The 18,844-nt window shown below is 38.0% G+C and overlaps 1 protein-coding gene across 13 annotated transcripts in view; it reads left to right on the plus strand.

Annotated features, from left to right (window-relative positions):
• RIC8B (RIC8 guanine nucleotide exchange factor B) overlaps window positions 1-18,844 on the plus strand; it is a 116,412-nt gene that overhangs the window by 39,145 nt on the left and 58,423 nt on the right. For all 13 annotated transcript variants that reach the window (XR_635097.4, XR_635100.4, XR_635098.4 and 10 more), the window contains 2 exons: window positions 3,654-4,262; window positions 14,318-14,412. Coding sequence is in view for 8 of the 13 variants with exons in the window: in XM_009181598.4 (XP_009179862.1) it covers window positions 3,654-4,262; window positions 14,318-14,412 (704 nt within the window). In the remaining 5 variants the exon portion in view is untranslated. The remainder of the gene's footprint in view (window positions 1-3,653; window positions 4,263-14,317; window positions 14,413-18,844) is intronic.

Genomic DNA, 18,844 nt, shown 5'->3' on the forward strand with positions numbered 1-18,844 from the left:
CCAGCAGTAGCATCAACTAGGAATTGTTAAAAGTCCCATTTCTGGACCCTCATCCCAGACCTACTGAATCAGAAACTCGAGGGATGAGGTGCAACTGTCTGTTTTTTAAAAGTCCTTTAGGTGATTATGATGCATGATGACGTTTGAGAACCACTGTTAAAGTCCACTATAGGATTTCAGTTCAGGAGCAAACTACTAAAAAGTTTTTGGCAATCCTTGAGGGGTAGATGTGGTGGCAGGGCATACCATGCTGAAGGAACAGTGGAGGAAAGACTCAGGATGTATCATGGTCAGGGACTGGGGGTCAATTTGGAACATCTGAAGAAGAAACTGTGTGTGTTTGCGTTGTGTGTATCAGACAACAGTAGGAAAGGGGAAACTAGGCCCATTTCAACAACATTCTGTGGGCAGCAGGGAGGTATGAAAGGTGTTTGAGGAGAGCAGAGCATGTGTTAGGAAGAGTAAAATCAACTTAAATAGTTACAGCACAGAAAAGTACTGATAGGGCAAAATAAAGGGGAAATACAAGAGCACCTTTGAAACACGGAAGTAGTACACAAACTCAACAGATAGAAGAACTATAAAGAATGCTGCCTATTCAACCACTTTTATTTGTTCCTGATAATATTCCTTAAATAGAAATTACTGTATTGAGTAAAGCATTAAGTATGTTGATTAAATATCACTTTCATTGTTTTTTATGTTTTTGGTTCTAAAAATTGTAATTTGAAAAAAGAGAGTCATTGTCCAAAAAGTGGTATTACTTTTCAAGAGATATAGCAAAAAACTGTGCAGCAGTCACCATGTGAGGTAAGTCTGTAGTGAGAAATGGTATGTTCAAGAACAACTGTGATTAAAAACTGTGCAAAAAAATCTTGTCTTTGCTTGCTAGATGATCTACAAGCTTTTAGATGAGGCAGTTTTTAACTAAAAATTTTGTAGGCATCTTTAATCTCTTTCATGTCCCAGAGTTTCTCAGTCCATTTGGTTTATGTATAGCCCTGGCTATTCCAATTTGTCTTTGGGCTCTGCTGTTTTTCTTTCTTGAGTCTGAAGTTATTAGGAAGAAAAGTGCCATAGTGCCCATAGGTTTTCTTTTTACTTTTATTGTTGCTGTTATTTTTAGTTTAGAATGGAAGAAAGATATTTGTGTGCTGTTAGACATGTAGAACTCCGAATTCACAAATGTAATATTTTATAATACCTTATTACATGTTTCCCAACTTAAGGAGGAAGGCAGATATTTCCTTCTTGAATGAAATTGTGTGGAAGCAAAGGTGATCTGACTCCACCCCCAGGAATATACCACATATGAAGTAGTATGTAGAATATATTTTTTTGTCTTGAATGTGAAAGGTCTAAATATGGAGAAAATTTTCCCTGTTCTGTATACTTTTAATAATGGGCACATTATACTTTCTGCTATCCCCAAACTACATTCAAAAAAAGTACTTTAAAAATGATATTAAAATATTAAAAGAAAGTCCTTTCTAATTATCAGGTATGGTAGGGATATAATTGACAATGTTATGAAATTTTTTTTTGGCTTATCAGGTAAAGTTCCTTTCCACATCTATTTAAAGAACATAATACAATCATCCCTCTGTATCGTGCAGTCTGCATCTATGGATTTAATCAATTGTAGATTGAAAATACTCAAGGAAAAAAAGGATAGTTGTGTCTGTATTGAACATGTACAGACAAACTTTTCTGTCATTATTCCTTAAATAATACAACCATTTACATAGCATTTACATTGTATTACATATTATAAATAATCTAGTGATGACTGAACATATACAGGAAGAAGTGCATAGGTTATATGCAAATACTATGCCTTTTTTTTTTTTGAGACAGTCTCGCTCTGTTGCCAGGCTGGAGTGCAGTGGCACGATCTTGGCTCACTGCAACCTCCGACTCCCTAGTTCAAGTGATTCTCCTGCCTCAGCCTCCCGAGTAGCTGGGATTACAGGCACGTGCCACCATGCCCAGCTAATTTTTTGTATTTTTAGTAGAGACAGGGTTTCACCATGTTAAGCAAGATGGTCTCAATCTCCTGACCTCGTGATCCGCCTTCCTCAGCCTCCCAAAGTGCCGGGATTACAGGCATGAGCCACTGTACCCATCCTTCTATACCATTTTATATAAGATACTTGAGTATCTGTGGATTTTATTATCTGCAGAGGGTTCTGGAATCAATCCCACACAGATACCAAGGGATGACTACATTTTAAATGGGCATTTTTGTAGCTGATGACTATGTGCACATAGCCTAGGTTTCCTGACAAGATTATAATGTGACCCACAGGCAGCCTCTTTTTATTAAAGAGTTAAGTCTGATGATAGATGAATAGAAATTTTGTAAAATCTTATATTGGTAGTAGTAGTTGTTTTTGTTTTGTTTTGTTTTGTTTTGTTTTTTGAGACGGAGTCTCGCTCTGTCGCCGAGGCTGGAGTGCAGTGGCCGGATCTCAGCTCACTGCAAGCTCCGCCTCCCGGGTTCACGCCATTCTCCTGCCTCAGCCTCCCGAGTAGCTGGGACTACAGGCGCCCGCCACCTCGCCCGGCTAGTTTTTTGTATTTTTTAGTAGAGACGGGGTTTCACCGTGTTAGCCAGGATGGTCTCGATCTCCTGACCTCGTGATCCGCCTGTCTCGGCCTCCCAAAGTGCTGGGGTTACAGGCTTGAGCCACTGCGCCCGGCCTAGTTGTTTTTTTAATAAGATATAAGGGAGTACAGAAACGTTCAGCAATGGAGTAGTTATAGCTGCTTGCCTCACATGTAAGGGTAAGCTTGAGAGACCCAGACCTGCAGTTCGTAGAGAAGAAAGCTGACATTGAATTTTGAGGGAATGGTCAGTGATCCTTAAATCTGGCAATGGTATAAAAAAAACCTCTTTAGGAAATAAAGATATTTGAGTTCATTCTAGAATTGTTTTTGAGATATTGATAGCAAGATTTGGAACCAGAACTACTACATATATTTGTACGATCTGTGCCCTACGGCAAGAGAACAAAAGAAAGCTAAAATTCTGTACACAATCTGAGCTTCCCAAGCTATGTGTGCTTTTTAATAATTTGCCCACCCAATGGGAACTTTTTTCTGTAGTTTGTATACTAGGAGGAGTCACCTTTTTGCAATTGGCTCAAGGCTTAATATATGCTAATTCAACTGTATTTGGAACCTAACACTTGGAATAATTTTTTATCAATTTGTCAGCAAAAGTTCTTCTCTGGGGTTGTTTGATGATTAAATATTATTAGATCTTAGCTAAAGGGGGTTCTAGGGTTTCTGAAACATGGGACTGCTGCTAAAGAACTATAAATTCAGAAGCAATAGCACAACTAAAACTCAGCAGAAATGCATACTTCTTTAAATCTTTTTGCAAGAGCCTGTACTCTGGACAAATAGGAACCAATTCTTGAGGCATTAATCTTTATTTCTGGGAAGGGAACAGCTATGATTCAAACTGATTGTCTTCCATCCTGATGGTGACCTTATATTTCAGTCTGTAACATTCCGTGATTTAAAAAATAATAAAAACCTTTTCTATCTGGGTTTTTAACTGTTGTTAAATACATTGGCAGAGAAACATTCTGTGTTAAGTCATTTGAGCCAAATAATGATTTTTGCATACTCTTCTTGTTTTTCAGAAACTCTGTGAAGGCATATTTAAAGTCCTTATAAAGGACATCCCAACAACATGTCAAGTGTCGTGCCTGGAAGTACTCCGCATTCTCTCCAGAGACAAAAAGGTTTTAGTTCCTGTAACAACTAAGGAAAATATGCAGATACTGCTGCGACTAGCCAAACTAAATGAGTTAGATGATTCTTTGGAGAAAGTATCAGAGTTCCCAGTTATTGTGGAGTCATTAAAATGTCTGTGTAATATAGTGTTCAACAGTCAGATGGCACAGCAGCTCAGCCTGGAACTTAATCTTGCTGCAAAGCTCTGTAATCTCCTGAGAAAGTGCAAGGACCGGAAGTTTATCAATGACATTAAGTGCTTTGACTTGCGCTTGCTCTTCCTTCTGTCACTTTTGCACACCGACATCAGGTCACAATTGCGCTATGAGCTCCAGGGACTACCGCTGCTAACCCAGATCTTGGAAAGTGCCTTTAGCATCAAGTGGACCGATGAGTATGAATCGGCCATAGACCATAATGGACCTCCTCTCTCACCTCAGGAGACGGACTGTGCCATTGAGGCCCTCAAAGCTCTCTTCAATGTGACAGTAGACAGTTGGAAGGTGCATAAAGAGGTAAGGCAGAGAAGGCTATTTTTATCTACCTGAAATTTAATTGGTCTGGGGCATCCCTAGAGTTTCCTGCAAGAGAAGAATACAAGTTGGGAAATGGAAAAAGTTCCCACTTCTCCCATTAAGCAATTGTATTACCCAGGATGTACTTCTTAAGCATTGTAAGTCTTATTCTTTCCATTTGTGTGGTAACACCTATCAGAATAGGTATAAAAATGGACTACTATTTCGTAAGTTGCCAAATATAGTTTTCTGAGTTGCATTATTGTCTCTTTTTAAGAGTGCCTCTTTCAGGAATAAGGTTTAAATGATAAGATTTGAGGGGAAGCAAAACAATGTGGTTGATAAAGCTATAGGCATTTTCAGTGGCTGCCATCTTAAAGGAAAGTTAAGACAGATCAAGCCAGGTGAAGTTGATCAATCAGAATTAGTGTCTGCTCAGGAGAGTAGAAGATGCTCTGTGTATGCCTATCGTCCCAGTCTCCAGGGGGGTTCTCTATAGTGTTAGATAACTACCAGAGGTATAGGACCACAACTAGATATCTGTGCTCATATATAAGTTCTAGAAAACAAGCTGATTATGCCAGAGTGTGGGGAAGGTTATTTTAAACCACCTGACTTATTTCTAAACAAAGATCTTTCTTCACTGTAGCTTGGACCCTTCAGCAACCCAAAGTGAGGCAGATTTGATAGTTTACATTTGAGTACCTACAAGAACAATATGCTAAATAGGAAACTTAGTTTAAGGAAGTCAACAAATTAAGTGAAGTAGACATAAACTTTTTTCCCTCCTTCTAGAAGCATAACATGTCATATTTACTCTCTTTTTAGCTTTAAATAACTGTTGAAATTCAGCCCCTGCTGTAAAAAGAGAGAGAGATTTTGGTGCCAGAGCAAATTGTCTTTTTTGACAATTGACTTTAAGATTTAGGCTAACATTTGAAACACTTCTCACCCATGAGTAAAGATCTGTTTTTGCCAGCAGCCTACTTTAAAGGGATTATCTCAGTGCAGTGCTATAGTGGGAATATGCAGACATCTGAGTTTTAAAGTGCAAATAGGTCTGTATTTTGAAACTAAATATTTGAATATCAGTCCTAACAGCTGTTCTAGATGACTGTAGTATGGTCAGTTTTTCCTTGGACTTGGCAAGAAAAGATGTGGAAAGCCCACATGCTCCATTTATGCATTGAAACCAAATATTTGGAAGTATTTAAAATGTTATGTTTCCATGCTTATTTGGTACCTTCTATGGTTATTTTTCTTACGCTGTTTGTTTTGGGGTTTTTAAGTTCTCCATTTGAGACTTTAAACTCCTGAGACTGTTGGTTTGCCATTGTTAGAGCCCCCTGTTATTTAAATTATACCCAAAATAGTAGCTCACACTGTTCAGATTCCTGACAAAAAAGAGTGTAAAATTCAGTGAGTATACATCAGTATATGTATGAAATGGATGACAGGTAATAAATATCAGTATATTGAGATTATCCCTCATTAGTGTACTTCAGTTATAAGTAATATCGGAGCTAGAAGAAGCTTTAGAAAATGTTGAAGTAGCAAATACTCATTCTGTGTTATAGAATATTTAATCTCCAAAAGATACATGAAAAGGATCCGTAATCCTGGAGCGGGTATCTCTGACCTAGTACCCGTTGTGAGTCAGTTGATACAGCCATCATAAAATATATACATTTAATGTGACTCTGGGCTATTACTGAAGTGCTCAGAAATTTAAATACTATTGAACATAAGATTCTTGCCAGCCCAATTAGATAAGAATGTCTTCATGAGTTTCCAGAGTCAACTTTTAGCAGACATTTAGTCATTCATTCATCCAATCAGTCTGTCAGTCAGTAAATATTTATGGTCAATTGCTAGACATTATGCCGAGCTTTGTGTAATATTTTTGCAAACAATAGGCATTGTCTTTGCCTTCATGAAACTTTAGTTTTTTTAGGTGAGAGAGGTAATAAATCAGTAAACACATATATAATTCAAATTCTCTTAAGTGCTAGGAGAGAAAGAGCGCATTGATTGAGAATACTTAGTAAGAAAAATTTTCTGAAGGTGTCTCCTGAGATCTGAAAAGAGAACGACTTAGCCATTTGAAAAACCGGGGGACAAAAAATTGGGGGATGAACATTTTGTGGAAGTTAAACAGTGTATGAAAGACAGAGACCAAAGCATAGGGTACTTTCTAGTGAGGGACCCACAACGTGGCATAAAGAAAGTCTGTCACCAGAGTGCAAAGAAACTTGCTACTAAGAGCCCATTTACCTGGATTTTAATAGCTCCTTGATTGTCAGACAAAAGACAGTTTACTTCAATTGGGCAAGCCCCTAAAGAATTGCCAGAATTTTAAAACAGTGACTGAAATAAAAGGATATGGAAAACTTGTGGTACAGAAGAATCCAACTTTTAAAATAAACGTTATTTTCCTTTTTATGAAAATAATATGTGCTCATTGTATAATATCGAGGAAAAAGGCATATAAGCAATAAGAAAATACAAATTACCTGTAAACTCACCACTCAAAAGATAAGCACTTTTTTTTTCTTTTTTCTTTTTTTTGAGACAGTCTTGCTCTGTCACCCAGGCTGGAGTGCAGTGGCACAATCTTAGCTCACTGCAACCTCTGGCTCCCGAGTTCAAGCAATTCTCCTGCCTCAGCCTCCAGAGTAACTGGGATTACAGGCATGCACCACCATGCCTGGCTAATTTTGCATTTTTAGTTGAGACGGCGTTTTACCGTGTTGGCCAGGCTGGTCTTGAACTCCTCACCTCATGATCCACCCGCCTCGGCCTCCCAAAGTGCTAGGATTACAGGCGTGAGCCACTGCGCCAGGCCTCTTTTTTTTTAGCTAAAGAAATAGGGTCTTGTCTGTTGCCTAGGCTGGAATGCAGTGGTGTGATCATAGCTCACTGCAGCCTCAAACTCTTGTGCTCAAGCTGTCCTCCCGAGTAGCTGGGACTATAAGTGCAGGCCACCACACTCAGCTAATTATTTTTTATTTATTTATTTATTTTTGAGATGGAGTCTTGCTCTCTCGCCCGGGCTGGAGTGCCGTGGTACGATCTCGGCTCACTGCAAGCTCCGCCTCCCGGGTTCACGCCATTCTCCTGCTTCAGCCTCCCAAGTAGCTGGGACTACAGGTGCCTGCCACCACGCCCTAAGTTTTTTGTATTTTTAGTAGAGATGGAGTGTCACTGTGTTGATGGTCTCGATCTCCTGACCTTGTGGTCCGCCTGCCTCGGCCTCCCACAGTGCTGAGATTACAGGCATGAGCCACGGCGCCCGACCTATGTTTTAGTCTTTTAAGACATGGGTCTTGCTATGTTGTTCAGGCTGGTCTTGAACTCGTAGCCTCAAGCAATCCTCCTACCTCAGCCTCCCAAGTAGTTGGGATTACAGATGTAAGCTACTGCACCAAGCACTGTTTGCCTCTTTTGGTGTGTATCTTTCTTATTTTTTTTTGAGATGGAGTTTCCCTCTTGTTGCCCAGGCTGGAGGGCAATGATGTAATCTTGGCTCACCGCAACCTCTCCCTCCTGGGTCAAGTTATTTTCCTGCCTCAGCCTCCTGAGTACCTGGGATTACAGGCATGCGCCACCACCCCTGGCTAATTTTGTATTTTTAGTAGAGACGGGATTTCTCCATGTTGGTCAGGCTGTTCTCAAACTACCGACTTCAGTGATCCGCCCGCATCGGCCCCTCAAAGTGCTGGGATTACAGGTGTGAGCCACTGTGCCCGGCTGGAGTATATCTTTCTAACTATTCTTAATTGTATGGTAGATAAATATATATGTACATTTTTACAAAAATGCAGTCATTTAATAATCTTAGTCTTTTTTCTTCATAATAAAAGTTCATAAAGAGTAGGTTTTCGGCTGGGTGTGGTGGCTCACACTTGTAATCCCAGCATTTTGGGAGGCCGAGGCAGGCAGATCATAAGGTCAGGAGATCGAGACCATTCTGGCTAACATGGTGAAAACCCACCTCTACTAAAAATGCAAAAAATTAGCCGGGCGTGGTGGAGGGCGCCTGTAGTCCCAGCTACTTGGGAGGCTGAGGCAGGAGAGTGGCGTGAACCCGGGAGGCAGTTTGCAGTGAGCCAAGATTGCACCACTACACCCCAGCCTGGGCAACAGAGCAAGACTCTGTCTCAAAAAAAAAAAAAAAAAAAGTAGGTTTTCAACATGTGTTTCTTTAAGCCATAAGGTTTCTAGCAGTGGGCTCTGGGAGCAATTCCGTGTTCCAGGTTCCTCACCCTCACTTTAAATACAGAGCACCAATTGTTCTTGCTATTGCTATTGCTTTTCTTTAAATATAGGTTGTAATTAAGATTTAATTTGGGGGATAAAATGGATTCCGCAACCCAAAAGAAATTTTTGACAACCACCTTCTAACTTCTTGTGAAATAATACGTACTTGTAAGTATAAAGAGGCCTATGAAAATGAAGAATATGGCTAGGTGCAGTGGTGGCTCAGGCCTGTAATCCTAGCACTTTGGGAGGCTGAGGCAGGAGCATGGCTTGAGCCCACAAGTTTTGAGACCAGCCTGGGCAACATAGTGAGACCTGATCTCTACAAAAAATAAAAAAAGATAAAAATTATCCAGGCATTGTGGCATGTGCCTATAGTCCTAGCTACTTGGGAGGCTGAGGTAGGAGGATCACTTGAGCCCAGAAGGTTAAGGCTGCATGGTTGTGCCACCACACTCCTGCCTGGGTAACAGTGTCTCTCTCTCAGGAAAAAAAAAAAAAGAAGTTTAAAAATAGATAAATATTTTAAATATATATATATCAGTGTTTTATACTTAGGAGTATTCCTTCCTAAGGAAAGATGTATCAACCTTTAACAAATCTCCCTTTTGAAGACAATTAAAAGATTGTTTGCAGTTGCTTGCCGTTTTAAATTCTAGTGATTTTTCTTATAAAATTTTTGTAGATACGTTCCTGAAATTGGTGGGCCAGAGGGTTTCAAAGTTTCAAGGTGTTTTTATATATGTTGCCAAATTTACCTTCAGAAAAATATTGTTGGTTTATACCTTTTCAAACCCTGGACATTTCACTTTTTAAAATCTTTGCCTATTTCACAGCTTTACAGTTATAGAAAATGCAAACATTTGGTTTTAAACTGTTTTAGTTATTTTTATGACCACTTTCATTTACAGTTCACCAAAAATAGAAAATTAATGACTAGGTTTTTCTTGAGGTTTAGCAAATTAGTGCAATTTGTTCATTTTAGATTCATGCCTCAGTGTTAAATTCGTGCCTGCCTGCTGATGCCATCAGCAGATTAATTTGGAGTTTGCTTTCCATTCGGTGGGAAATGTAGCTAGCCTTATTTCCACATGTAGAATCAGCCTCTGTCTCCCTTTCCTAAAGGTGTAGTGTGTTTTAAAAAGCCAGTTGATTTCTTTAGCAGGATACAAAGTCAGTTTTAGAAAAGTTAATTGAAATGGTCTTGTCTTCCTCCTGCTTTAACACTTTTCTAAATATCTCTGTTGATGGAAGAGAGCATGTTATTCTTGGGACTGTAAGGGATCCCTAGAATGAAGACCACATTCCCTTCTCCTGTGTTTCCAAGGTATCAGTGCAACGTAATAAGAAAGTACATACCAGCAGACATGTTAGAAACAGAGAACCCAGTGCACACAGAGAAGTACAAGTATCTGAGTAGTCAAAGGATACCATTTGAATGAGATAAAATAGTGAGTGTCCATAGAAATTAATTAGGAATGTCACAAAAGGGGTTAGTTCCATGATTATTTTAGAGACTTTGAAGGAAATATGCAGTAGTGGAATCTGTAATTAAGATGTGAAAGCTATATAAAGAGATCCCAAAGAATTTCCTGAGTTTTTTTCTCCGTTTTAATGTTACCTCATTTTGATTTTCACTATCATAACCAAGCCTGCTTGCTCTCTTTCTCTTCCTTTGCCCTTCATCCTTACGGACTTCTTTTCTCTCTCAGCCTTTGAAGGTGGTATCATTTCAGGAGGAGAGAATATTGATGCCCTGAAAATATCAAAACTAAATCAGGAAGCAATTAATAAACAGTTGTATAAGCTATGTTTATATAATGTTTTATGAAAAGCAATTCCATTTCATTACTGGCATCTTTGTGAGACAGGAGCATTAACCCCATTTGACAAATGACAGTGAAGATCAGAGAGTTTCAATTACTTGCAGAAAGTCACACAGTAGAATAACCAACAGTAGAAAATAGTGTTTACTTTGTTAAGACTTCTTAAATGATAGCATTTATCCAACAAATATTTATTGAGACATAAACTAATGGAATAGAATAAATAGAGTCGATACAGTCAACTGACTTACAGGTAACTTTGAAGTACAGTAGTGAAAGAATGGGCTTTTTAATAAACGGGGCTTTATCAATTGTATGGCCACGTGGAAAAAATGAATTCGAATCCCTATCTTATACCGTATACAAAAAATTAATTTGAGATGGATAAGAGACCTAAATATACAAGGTAAATAATAAAGCTCACTGAAGAGTATTTTCATGACTTTATCTCATACAAATCAAACATTTCTTAAATAAGCAGAGATTTCTAAAACAGGACAAAATAAGGATCAAACCATAAAGGAAAGAAATGACAAATCGATTTTCATTAAAGTGAATTCATCAAAAGAAGCAAAAAGGCAAGACACCAGGAGGAGGATATGTGCAATGACTCTCTTCAGAATACATTAAAAAGTCCTACAAATCCGTAAAAATAAAAATCAGACACCCCAATAGAAAAATAAGCAAAGGACTTGAACAGGAACTTCACAAAAGAGATATCTCAATGAGTAATAAACATACGAAAAGGTGTCCAACTTTATTAGTCACCAGAAAAATGCATACTACAACCAAGAAATCACTACACATCCATGAGAATGACTAAAATTAAAAAGGCTGACTCTAACAAGTATTGATTGGTGCCCCCGTAGAGCAACTGGTGGGGTATAAATTGGTGTAAGTATTTGGAAACACTTAGCAGTACCTTGTAAAGCTTGACATATGGATATAACCTGTGACTCAGCATCTCCTCTCTAGGGTGTATACCTGTAGATATCAAATGACATGTAAAAATTATGTTCACAACAACACTTTTCAGGATAGCCCCAAGCTGGAAACAATCCAAGTGTCAATCAGGAGTAGAGCAGATAAGTAAATTGTGGCATATTCATATGTTGGAATACTATATAGTAGTGCTTTCTTAACCTATCTGTAGGTGAAGGACCAGATTTTTTTCTCCAAAAATCTGTCAGAATGAAACTCTTGTGTAATACAATATTACACACAATGCCAAACTGCTCAAAAGTTTCTAAATGTTCACATATACCGTCTGTACTCCTGGTGTTGCAGACCAGTGATGAACAGGGTGGGGAGCAGCAGTGGAACACAAACATACTTCAGATAGCACTGCTCTCAAACAATGACAAAGAACAGACTGCAACTACACAGAGTAATGTGAATGAATCTCACAAACCAACACAAGAGTCTGTATTTTATGATTCTATACGTATAAAGTTCAGTAACAACCAAACTACCTGTGTGTGACATTAACAAGTTAGAATTACCTGTGAGGGACAGAAGATGGTCATTTGAAGGGGGTATGGAAAGAATTCTGAAATTCTTAATCTTGGCATTGCATGATTTTTATATTGGTTATATGGGTGTGCTTATTTTGTCAAAATTTAGCTCTACACTTATGATTTGTGCACGTTTCTGTTTGTATAGTATACTTTACATTAAAATTTATTGATGACCTATTAAACACACACCCTCTTTCCTCATTAAGGTAATAGATTAGTGGAGGAAACAAAGTATATGCAAGTAAACAAATGTGAAATTACAAATTATGATTTCATGAGAGAAAAAAGAGTCGTCTCAGAGAAGATACTTTAGCTGAGACCTGGAGTGCGCAAAGGAACCAGTGATGCAGAGCAGAGGCAAACAATACAGGGATTTTAGTAGTCGTTTTGAGTAGAGAAATAGAGCTAATTTAGTGGATTTAGAGTAAAAGAGGACATTGTAGACATAGGATACAACTTGGGAGCTGATGTTATCAAAACTGGAAAAGGTAGAACTAGGGTAAAAAGTAGAATTTTGCTTTGCAGCTGCAAATAATGGAAAGACCAAAATGGATAGATTTATGAAAGCCTGTCAACATCAGCATGAAAATAGATTATTGTCTAAAATAAAGGAAAATATAATATAAAAGGAAGTGTAATCCCTAGTTAATTTTTAAAACCAAGGGAAATATGATCTTATCAAGAGTTAAGTAATGAATGCGTTTCACGTGGCTATTTAACATGAGAGAATTTTAATTCAGGCGTTTGAGATGGATAGTGAATGGGACAACATTCATTCCAACCCTGCCAGTCTTAGAGTCTGTCATTCCAGTAGTTCCTCTTTGTTTTTCCCCTTTCCCCCTACAATGATTTATCATTTGTTTCAGCTCTTATCAGTCTTGCCTTTTGTTCCCTTCCTCTGTTATCCTTCCCCCTAACCTTCAAATGTTTTATTGAAAGTATTAAAGCACTTTCATGCTTATCATTTTCTTTAATACTTTGTAACCCTGACAGAACCCTCCAGTATTTGGAGATTCATGTGGGGAAACTGAGGCTTGGAGAAACTATATGACTTGTCTGAAGTGACAACCTAGACTCCTGACCCCAAGTGCAGTGCCTTTATTTCCATTAGGCCACTGAGGCCCTCTTCTCATCCAACTCTATACATGATGATGTTATGTTTAAAATATTATTGTCCACATTATGAGTTGTGCTTGCTAGGTTTTATGAGAGACATCTTCCTAGAAGGGTTATGTGAGTTCTATATATGAATATAAGATATATGTGTATAACTTATGAAAATATATCACTTCACATGGACTTGAAATCAATGATGTATTAAGAAGTTTTGGCCAGCCGCGGTGGCTCACACCTGTAATCCCAGCACATTGGGAGGTTGAGGCGTGTGGATCACCTGTGGTCAGGAGTTGAAGACCAGCCTGGCCAACATGGTGAAAGAACCCTGTCTCTACTAAAAATACAAAAAAAAAAAAAAAAAAAAATTCGCCGGGTATGGTGGCGGGCACCTGTAATCCCAGCTACTCAGGAGGCTGAGCAGGAGAATCGCTTGAATCCAGGAGGCAGAGGTTGTGGTGAGCTGAGATCACACCATTGCACTCCAGCCTGGGCAACAAGAGTAAAACTCCGTCTCAAAAAAAAAAAAAAAAGAAGTTTTATAATTTTTTAGTAGTTTTTGAGGTAGTTGGAATCTGCCTGAAATATGGCATATCCAGGCTCTCTATCACAATTATCTCTAATTTCATATGTCTTCTTAATTATTTAAAATCTGGAAGAAGAAAGATAATGACTTCGATGCAGATAATTAAAGAAAGTGTAATCAAGATCTCACTAAAAATGAAGAAGTAAACCAAATGATTATTCAGGGCTTAGTTTATTTCCTACTGTTTGCCTTCTTCGCTCTAACTGCCTGTGTCTCTTTAATACCACTGCCAATGAGTAAACATTGGAGATCACTTGTTTTTCATTATTTGCTGGTAGTTCTGGGGGAATTAGGATATTAAGATTGATTAAAATGAAGTTGGTGGATTTATTGCTTTGAAAGTTGAGATGAGACATTTTTATTAAGGATGTACAACCAGTCTCTGAAATAACCTGGTAGCATCACATCTGTTGGAACTTTTATAATGATTAGTAAACTGGAACAGTGCACCATACAACAAACGAATTTAGCCTTTTTGGAAATGAAAAAAAATCTCTAGTGGAATTGAATCTTAAGAAGGTAAACCAGAGTGGCTAGGTCAGCATTTCTGGAAGTGGTTATGGTTGTTCATATGAGATAGTGACTGTTTACTTAGTATTGCCTCAAGAATTCTTCCTAGGATATTCTGCCATCTACAATGTATGGTATAAGAATGATTGTTTGGGGTGGGCAAGAGATGTAGTAAAGTAGCAGACCCCACTGTTAAGGCATTCAACCCCCAATTTTTCCTCTCCTCTTTTTTATTTGCCATAGAGTGATTCTCATCAGTTCCGTGTAATGGCAGCTGTCCTTCGTCATTGTTTACTAATCGTAGGTCCAACTGAAGACAAAACAGAAGAGCTACACAGGTGGGTAAGCTCTGTATTGACATCGCAATGAAGGACGTCATCAGTTCTTGTTGGTTTTGTGCATCTAATTTCAATTGTTATAAGCACAAGGAAGTGAAAATACTGCAGTAGATCAGGTAACTGGTAGGTCAGAAATCATGATCATGGAAATCATTACTGTGCCCTGGTGAGAAATTTTTATTCTGCCCCCTTTCACTTTGTTACATTGAGGTTCAACAGGAGAAGAGAATTTGGCATTTGTTGCAAATGCCACAGATAGTTGCTGTTCTTGGTTTTATCCAGAACAACAGTAATAGTACACAGTTACTGAACACATACCCTGTGGCATTGTGCTAAGTGCTTTATAAAGATTAACTTCTTTTAATCACCATGCCAACTATAGGTAGATTCTGTAATTTTTCCCTTTCAATATGAGGAAACTGATGCATAGAAAGATGAAGCAATTTCTCTGAGATTATACAGCCCTAACAAGTGGAAGAACTGGGATTTAAACCCTGCTTTTAATTACTGCACTTAACCAGTACTCTGACTAATTTCATTTGAAGAATACTTACCAAAAAGTATATATTTTGGCAACGATAGTTTTATTTTTTAAAAAAACTTGAAAGAATTAGGGCATAGTGTCTAGTATTAAAATATATAAAATAGGCCGGGCGTGGTGGCTTATGCCTGTAATCCCAACACTTTGGGAGGCCGAGGCCGGTGGATCACTTGAGGTCAGGAGTTGGAGACCAGCCTGGACAACATGGTGAAACCCTGTCTCTACCAAAAATACAAAAAAAGTAGCTGGGCATGGTGGCACATGCCAGTAATCCCAGCTACTCAGGAGGCTGAGACAGGAGAAACGCTGAATCTGGGAGTTGGAGGTTGCAGTGAACCAAGGTCGCACCACTGCATTCCAGCCTAGGCAACAGAGTGAGACTGCATCTCAAAAAATAAATTAATTAATTTTAAAAATAAATAAAATATATAAAATAGTTCAGCTGTGTGCCGTGGCTTATGCCTGTAACACTAGCACTTTGGGAGACTGAAGCGGGCATATCATTTGAGCTCAGCCTGGGCAACATGGCAAAACCCTGTCTCTACTAAAAATACAAAAATTAGCTGGGTGTGGTGGCACATGTCTGTAGTCCCAGCTACTTGGGAGGCTGAGGTGGGAGAATCTCTTGAACCTTAGAAGGCGAAGGTTGCCGTGAGCCGAGATTCCGCCACTGCACTCCAGCCTGGGTGACAAAGTGAGACCCTGTCTCAAATAAATAAACAAAATAGTTCAAATTTTGCAACTTGTCCATTAGAACTGTTAATGGACTGCTGTAAAAATTTATCGTACTCTGAGAACAACTGAATAAGAATTAATGCATTTTTCCAGTTCTCTTTCCATTCTGGATCAGATTTGTAACAACAAGAGTTCTGACTTCATCATGTACTACTCATGGTGCTTTATTATACATGAATACAAATGGCATTTTAAACAATTCAAATAAACTCATATCTGCAAGCAAATTACTTTGGCATTAACTCTACATTTAACGTAGGGTTATTCTTAGTAGTAGAAATTCCTTTTTGAACGCTTAAAATATTCAGTTTTCCAAAATATGGCTTAAATAAAACTATAGAAACACAGCCAGAGTGTAAAATGAAGCATATGCTTAATTGTTATTTTTCAATCAAATCCATATTATTTTAGTTATGATCAGCAACTTATTATTTGATATTGTACTGAATTTGCTGGTAGGTTATCTCAGCGTACTCCCTGCCCTGCAGCCTGTCAAAAGACTGTTTTCTTCTTGATTAAAAGTGTAATTTTTTTCTGTAGCTACAAATCAAACATTCCTTTAGTTTTCTTAAAACAGTACCTTTAAAAAAATCAGATTAACTACAATAAATCATATCCTAACAAGATTTTATTAAGCATTTTGACCCACTGTAATTTTTTTCCGTAATTAAGAGACACTAGAAATTTGGACCCTAAAAGTAAAAGAAAATGGTCTTATAAGCCCAAGAGTAAGTTGATTTTTTTTTTTTTTTGAGACGGAGTCTCACTTTGTCACCCAGGCTGGAGTGCAGTGGCGTGATCTCGGCTCACGGCAAGCTCTGCCTCCCGTGTTCACGCCATTCTCCTGCCTCAGCTTCCCGAGTGGCTGGGACTACAGGTGCCCGCCACCACGCCCGGCTGATATTTTTGTATTTTTAGTAGAGACGAGGTTTCACTGTGTTAGCCAGGATGGTCTCAATCTCCTGACCTCGTGATCTGCCTGCCTCGGCCTCCCAAAGTGCTGGGATTACAGGCGTGAGCCACCACACCTGGCGTAAATTGATTTTTTTTTTTTAAGAAGTCAGATATCACAAGTTAAACAATCATACAAGGATGTGAAAGAAAAGCACTTTGACCAAAATTGCTATACTAGTCACAAATACATTGCCAAAGATTTTTCTGAGTAATGAATTTAATATCTTGACGCAGCACCCAGTATTTGTTGAAAGAGAGCAAAACTATATAATAGAGGTTTTTAAAATAAAGTTTTTTTTTTAAAGGCAGATTTATTTTCCTTAGTGATGCTTGCTTTTTTCTTTAAATTTTCTTTTATCTTAAAAGTTACTTTGATATCAGCTTCACTGCAAATAAGGAGTATCCCTAGAGCCACAGACAGGATCTATGAGTATTTCTCAAAGACTTTCCTGGGAGATTGAGGTTGCTGCTGACTTAACAGTTTATCTGGAATGGCCTTGCATGTTCCTTTAATCAGAATTAGAGTGATTATTATCATTTTGAGCAGTAATGACTATAGGCTAATCCATTTAAATACAGTGAAAATGGCACTAACCTCAAAGTGCTATTTTAGGAAGCTTCTGTAGTGACCCTGAAAACAATTTTTCTGTGTGTGTGTGTTTTAAGCATAAAAATTTTTCTAAAGGATTTCAAAGTAACATCTCAAATTTCTAAGTTTGTTTTTACTTTTTTTTGGACACTTTGATTTGCTTTAAAGAAAAGTTTAATGAAATAGGTAACCCTGGGTAGTATAGTGTATGGTTCTGCATTATTATCATCAAACCCAAAGAGTTGTGATGATGATTAAATGAGAGGTTCATAAAGCGCCTCTTCCCTGGCAACGAGAAAACAACCAGTAAATGGCACTTGCTGCTGCTGCCGCCACCACTGCCACTGTGTCACTGATGTGCTACTTCTATTAGTATTATGATAAACATACTGGCTTTTAGAATATTTACTGTTTTAAATATTTCTTTAATAGTTGTTTGTTGATTTTGATATGCTGTTTAGGAACTATGCCTATGTTTATCCTGTGATCATGTAAAGAAATCTTCTTTCTTTTAATCCAAATGTTTCTGAAGCCAGATAAGTCCTATGATATATGCGTGTTAGGAGCCTATAAAGGTGCTTTTGGAGAAAAGTAAGTTTGAAAAAAAAACAGCCTGGCAGCTTTTTCTGTCTTTGTAAGACAGTGCCATTTTTTCAGAGAAGTCAAGAGGTCATGGACATAGAGATGAAATGAGTTAGCACGCAAAGATAGCAGACCTTGACCTTGATTTCCACTAATCAACATTTTAGATGGTTTTTAAAATCTATTCTCTTTCATTTCCTTTTTGTCCATACTTAATGGTAACAGGTAGGTTGTTGGTATGATCCACCTTTTTTGCTCTATTGAAGGACATCCTAATTCTGTTCATCTCTGTGTGCCTGAAAGTATTTTCAGCACTCCAGTCCATAATCAACAAGCTTATGCAGAAATACTTAGCCCAAAAAAGTTGGCATGTCGTTGTGGTTTTATTTTATTTTGGAGAGAAGGGAAGAAATCAGGATGGCCTATATGCTGATGAGAAGAGGGAAAGATCAGATCTGATTTAATTTATTTTAGGCTCTCAACCTCGTTTTCTTTTACTCACTAAGTACATTGGTATTTCTAAAGCTTTTTGTTACTGTTTCTTTGTTTAGACTAATTCATTTTGTCTCACATATTGAAGGGGACAGTATAGGCAATACAATACCTAATAACAGCTTATTACAATGCTAAATATAATGTCTTAAACATAGCAGTCTTTTTTTTCTTTCAGTTTTTTTTTTATAGTGGTAAAATACAGTTATAAAATTTGCCATCTTTTAAGTGTACAATTTGGTGGTTCTATTTAATGTGCAACCATCACCACCATCCATCTCCATAACTCTTTTCATTTATTCATTAAGATGGCTCCATCTTCTCCACTGCACACAGAGGTGTTTTTCAAAAGCAAATGTCTGCTTTAAATCTTGTTTTGGCTCCTCTTTGTCTTAAGGATTAAGAGAAAACTTTTTGGCAGCAGGATTGGTGGGGGATCATTGTGCAAGTATTTATGATATGTAGTCTCGTGGAAAATCTGTTTCTCTTGGTTAGTTCCCCCTTTCATCCTGTATGTATGATTCTACCAAACCTTTGAA

Source organism: Papio anubis, chromosome 9, assembly GCF_008728515.1.
Source record: "Papio anubis isolate 15944 chromosome 9, Panubis1.0, whole genome shotgun sequence".
Lineage (NCBI taxonomy): Eukaryota > Metazoa > Chordata > Mammalia > Primates > Cercopithecidae > Papio > Papio anubis.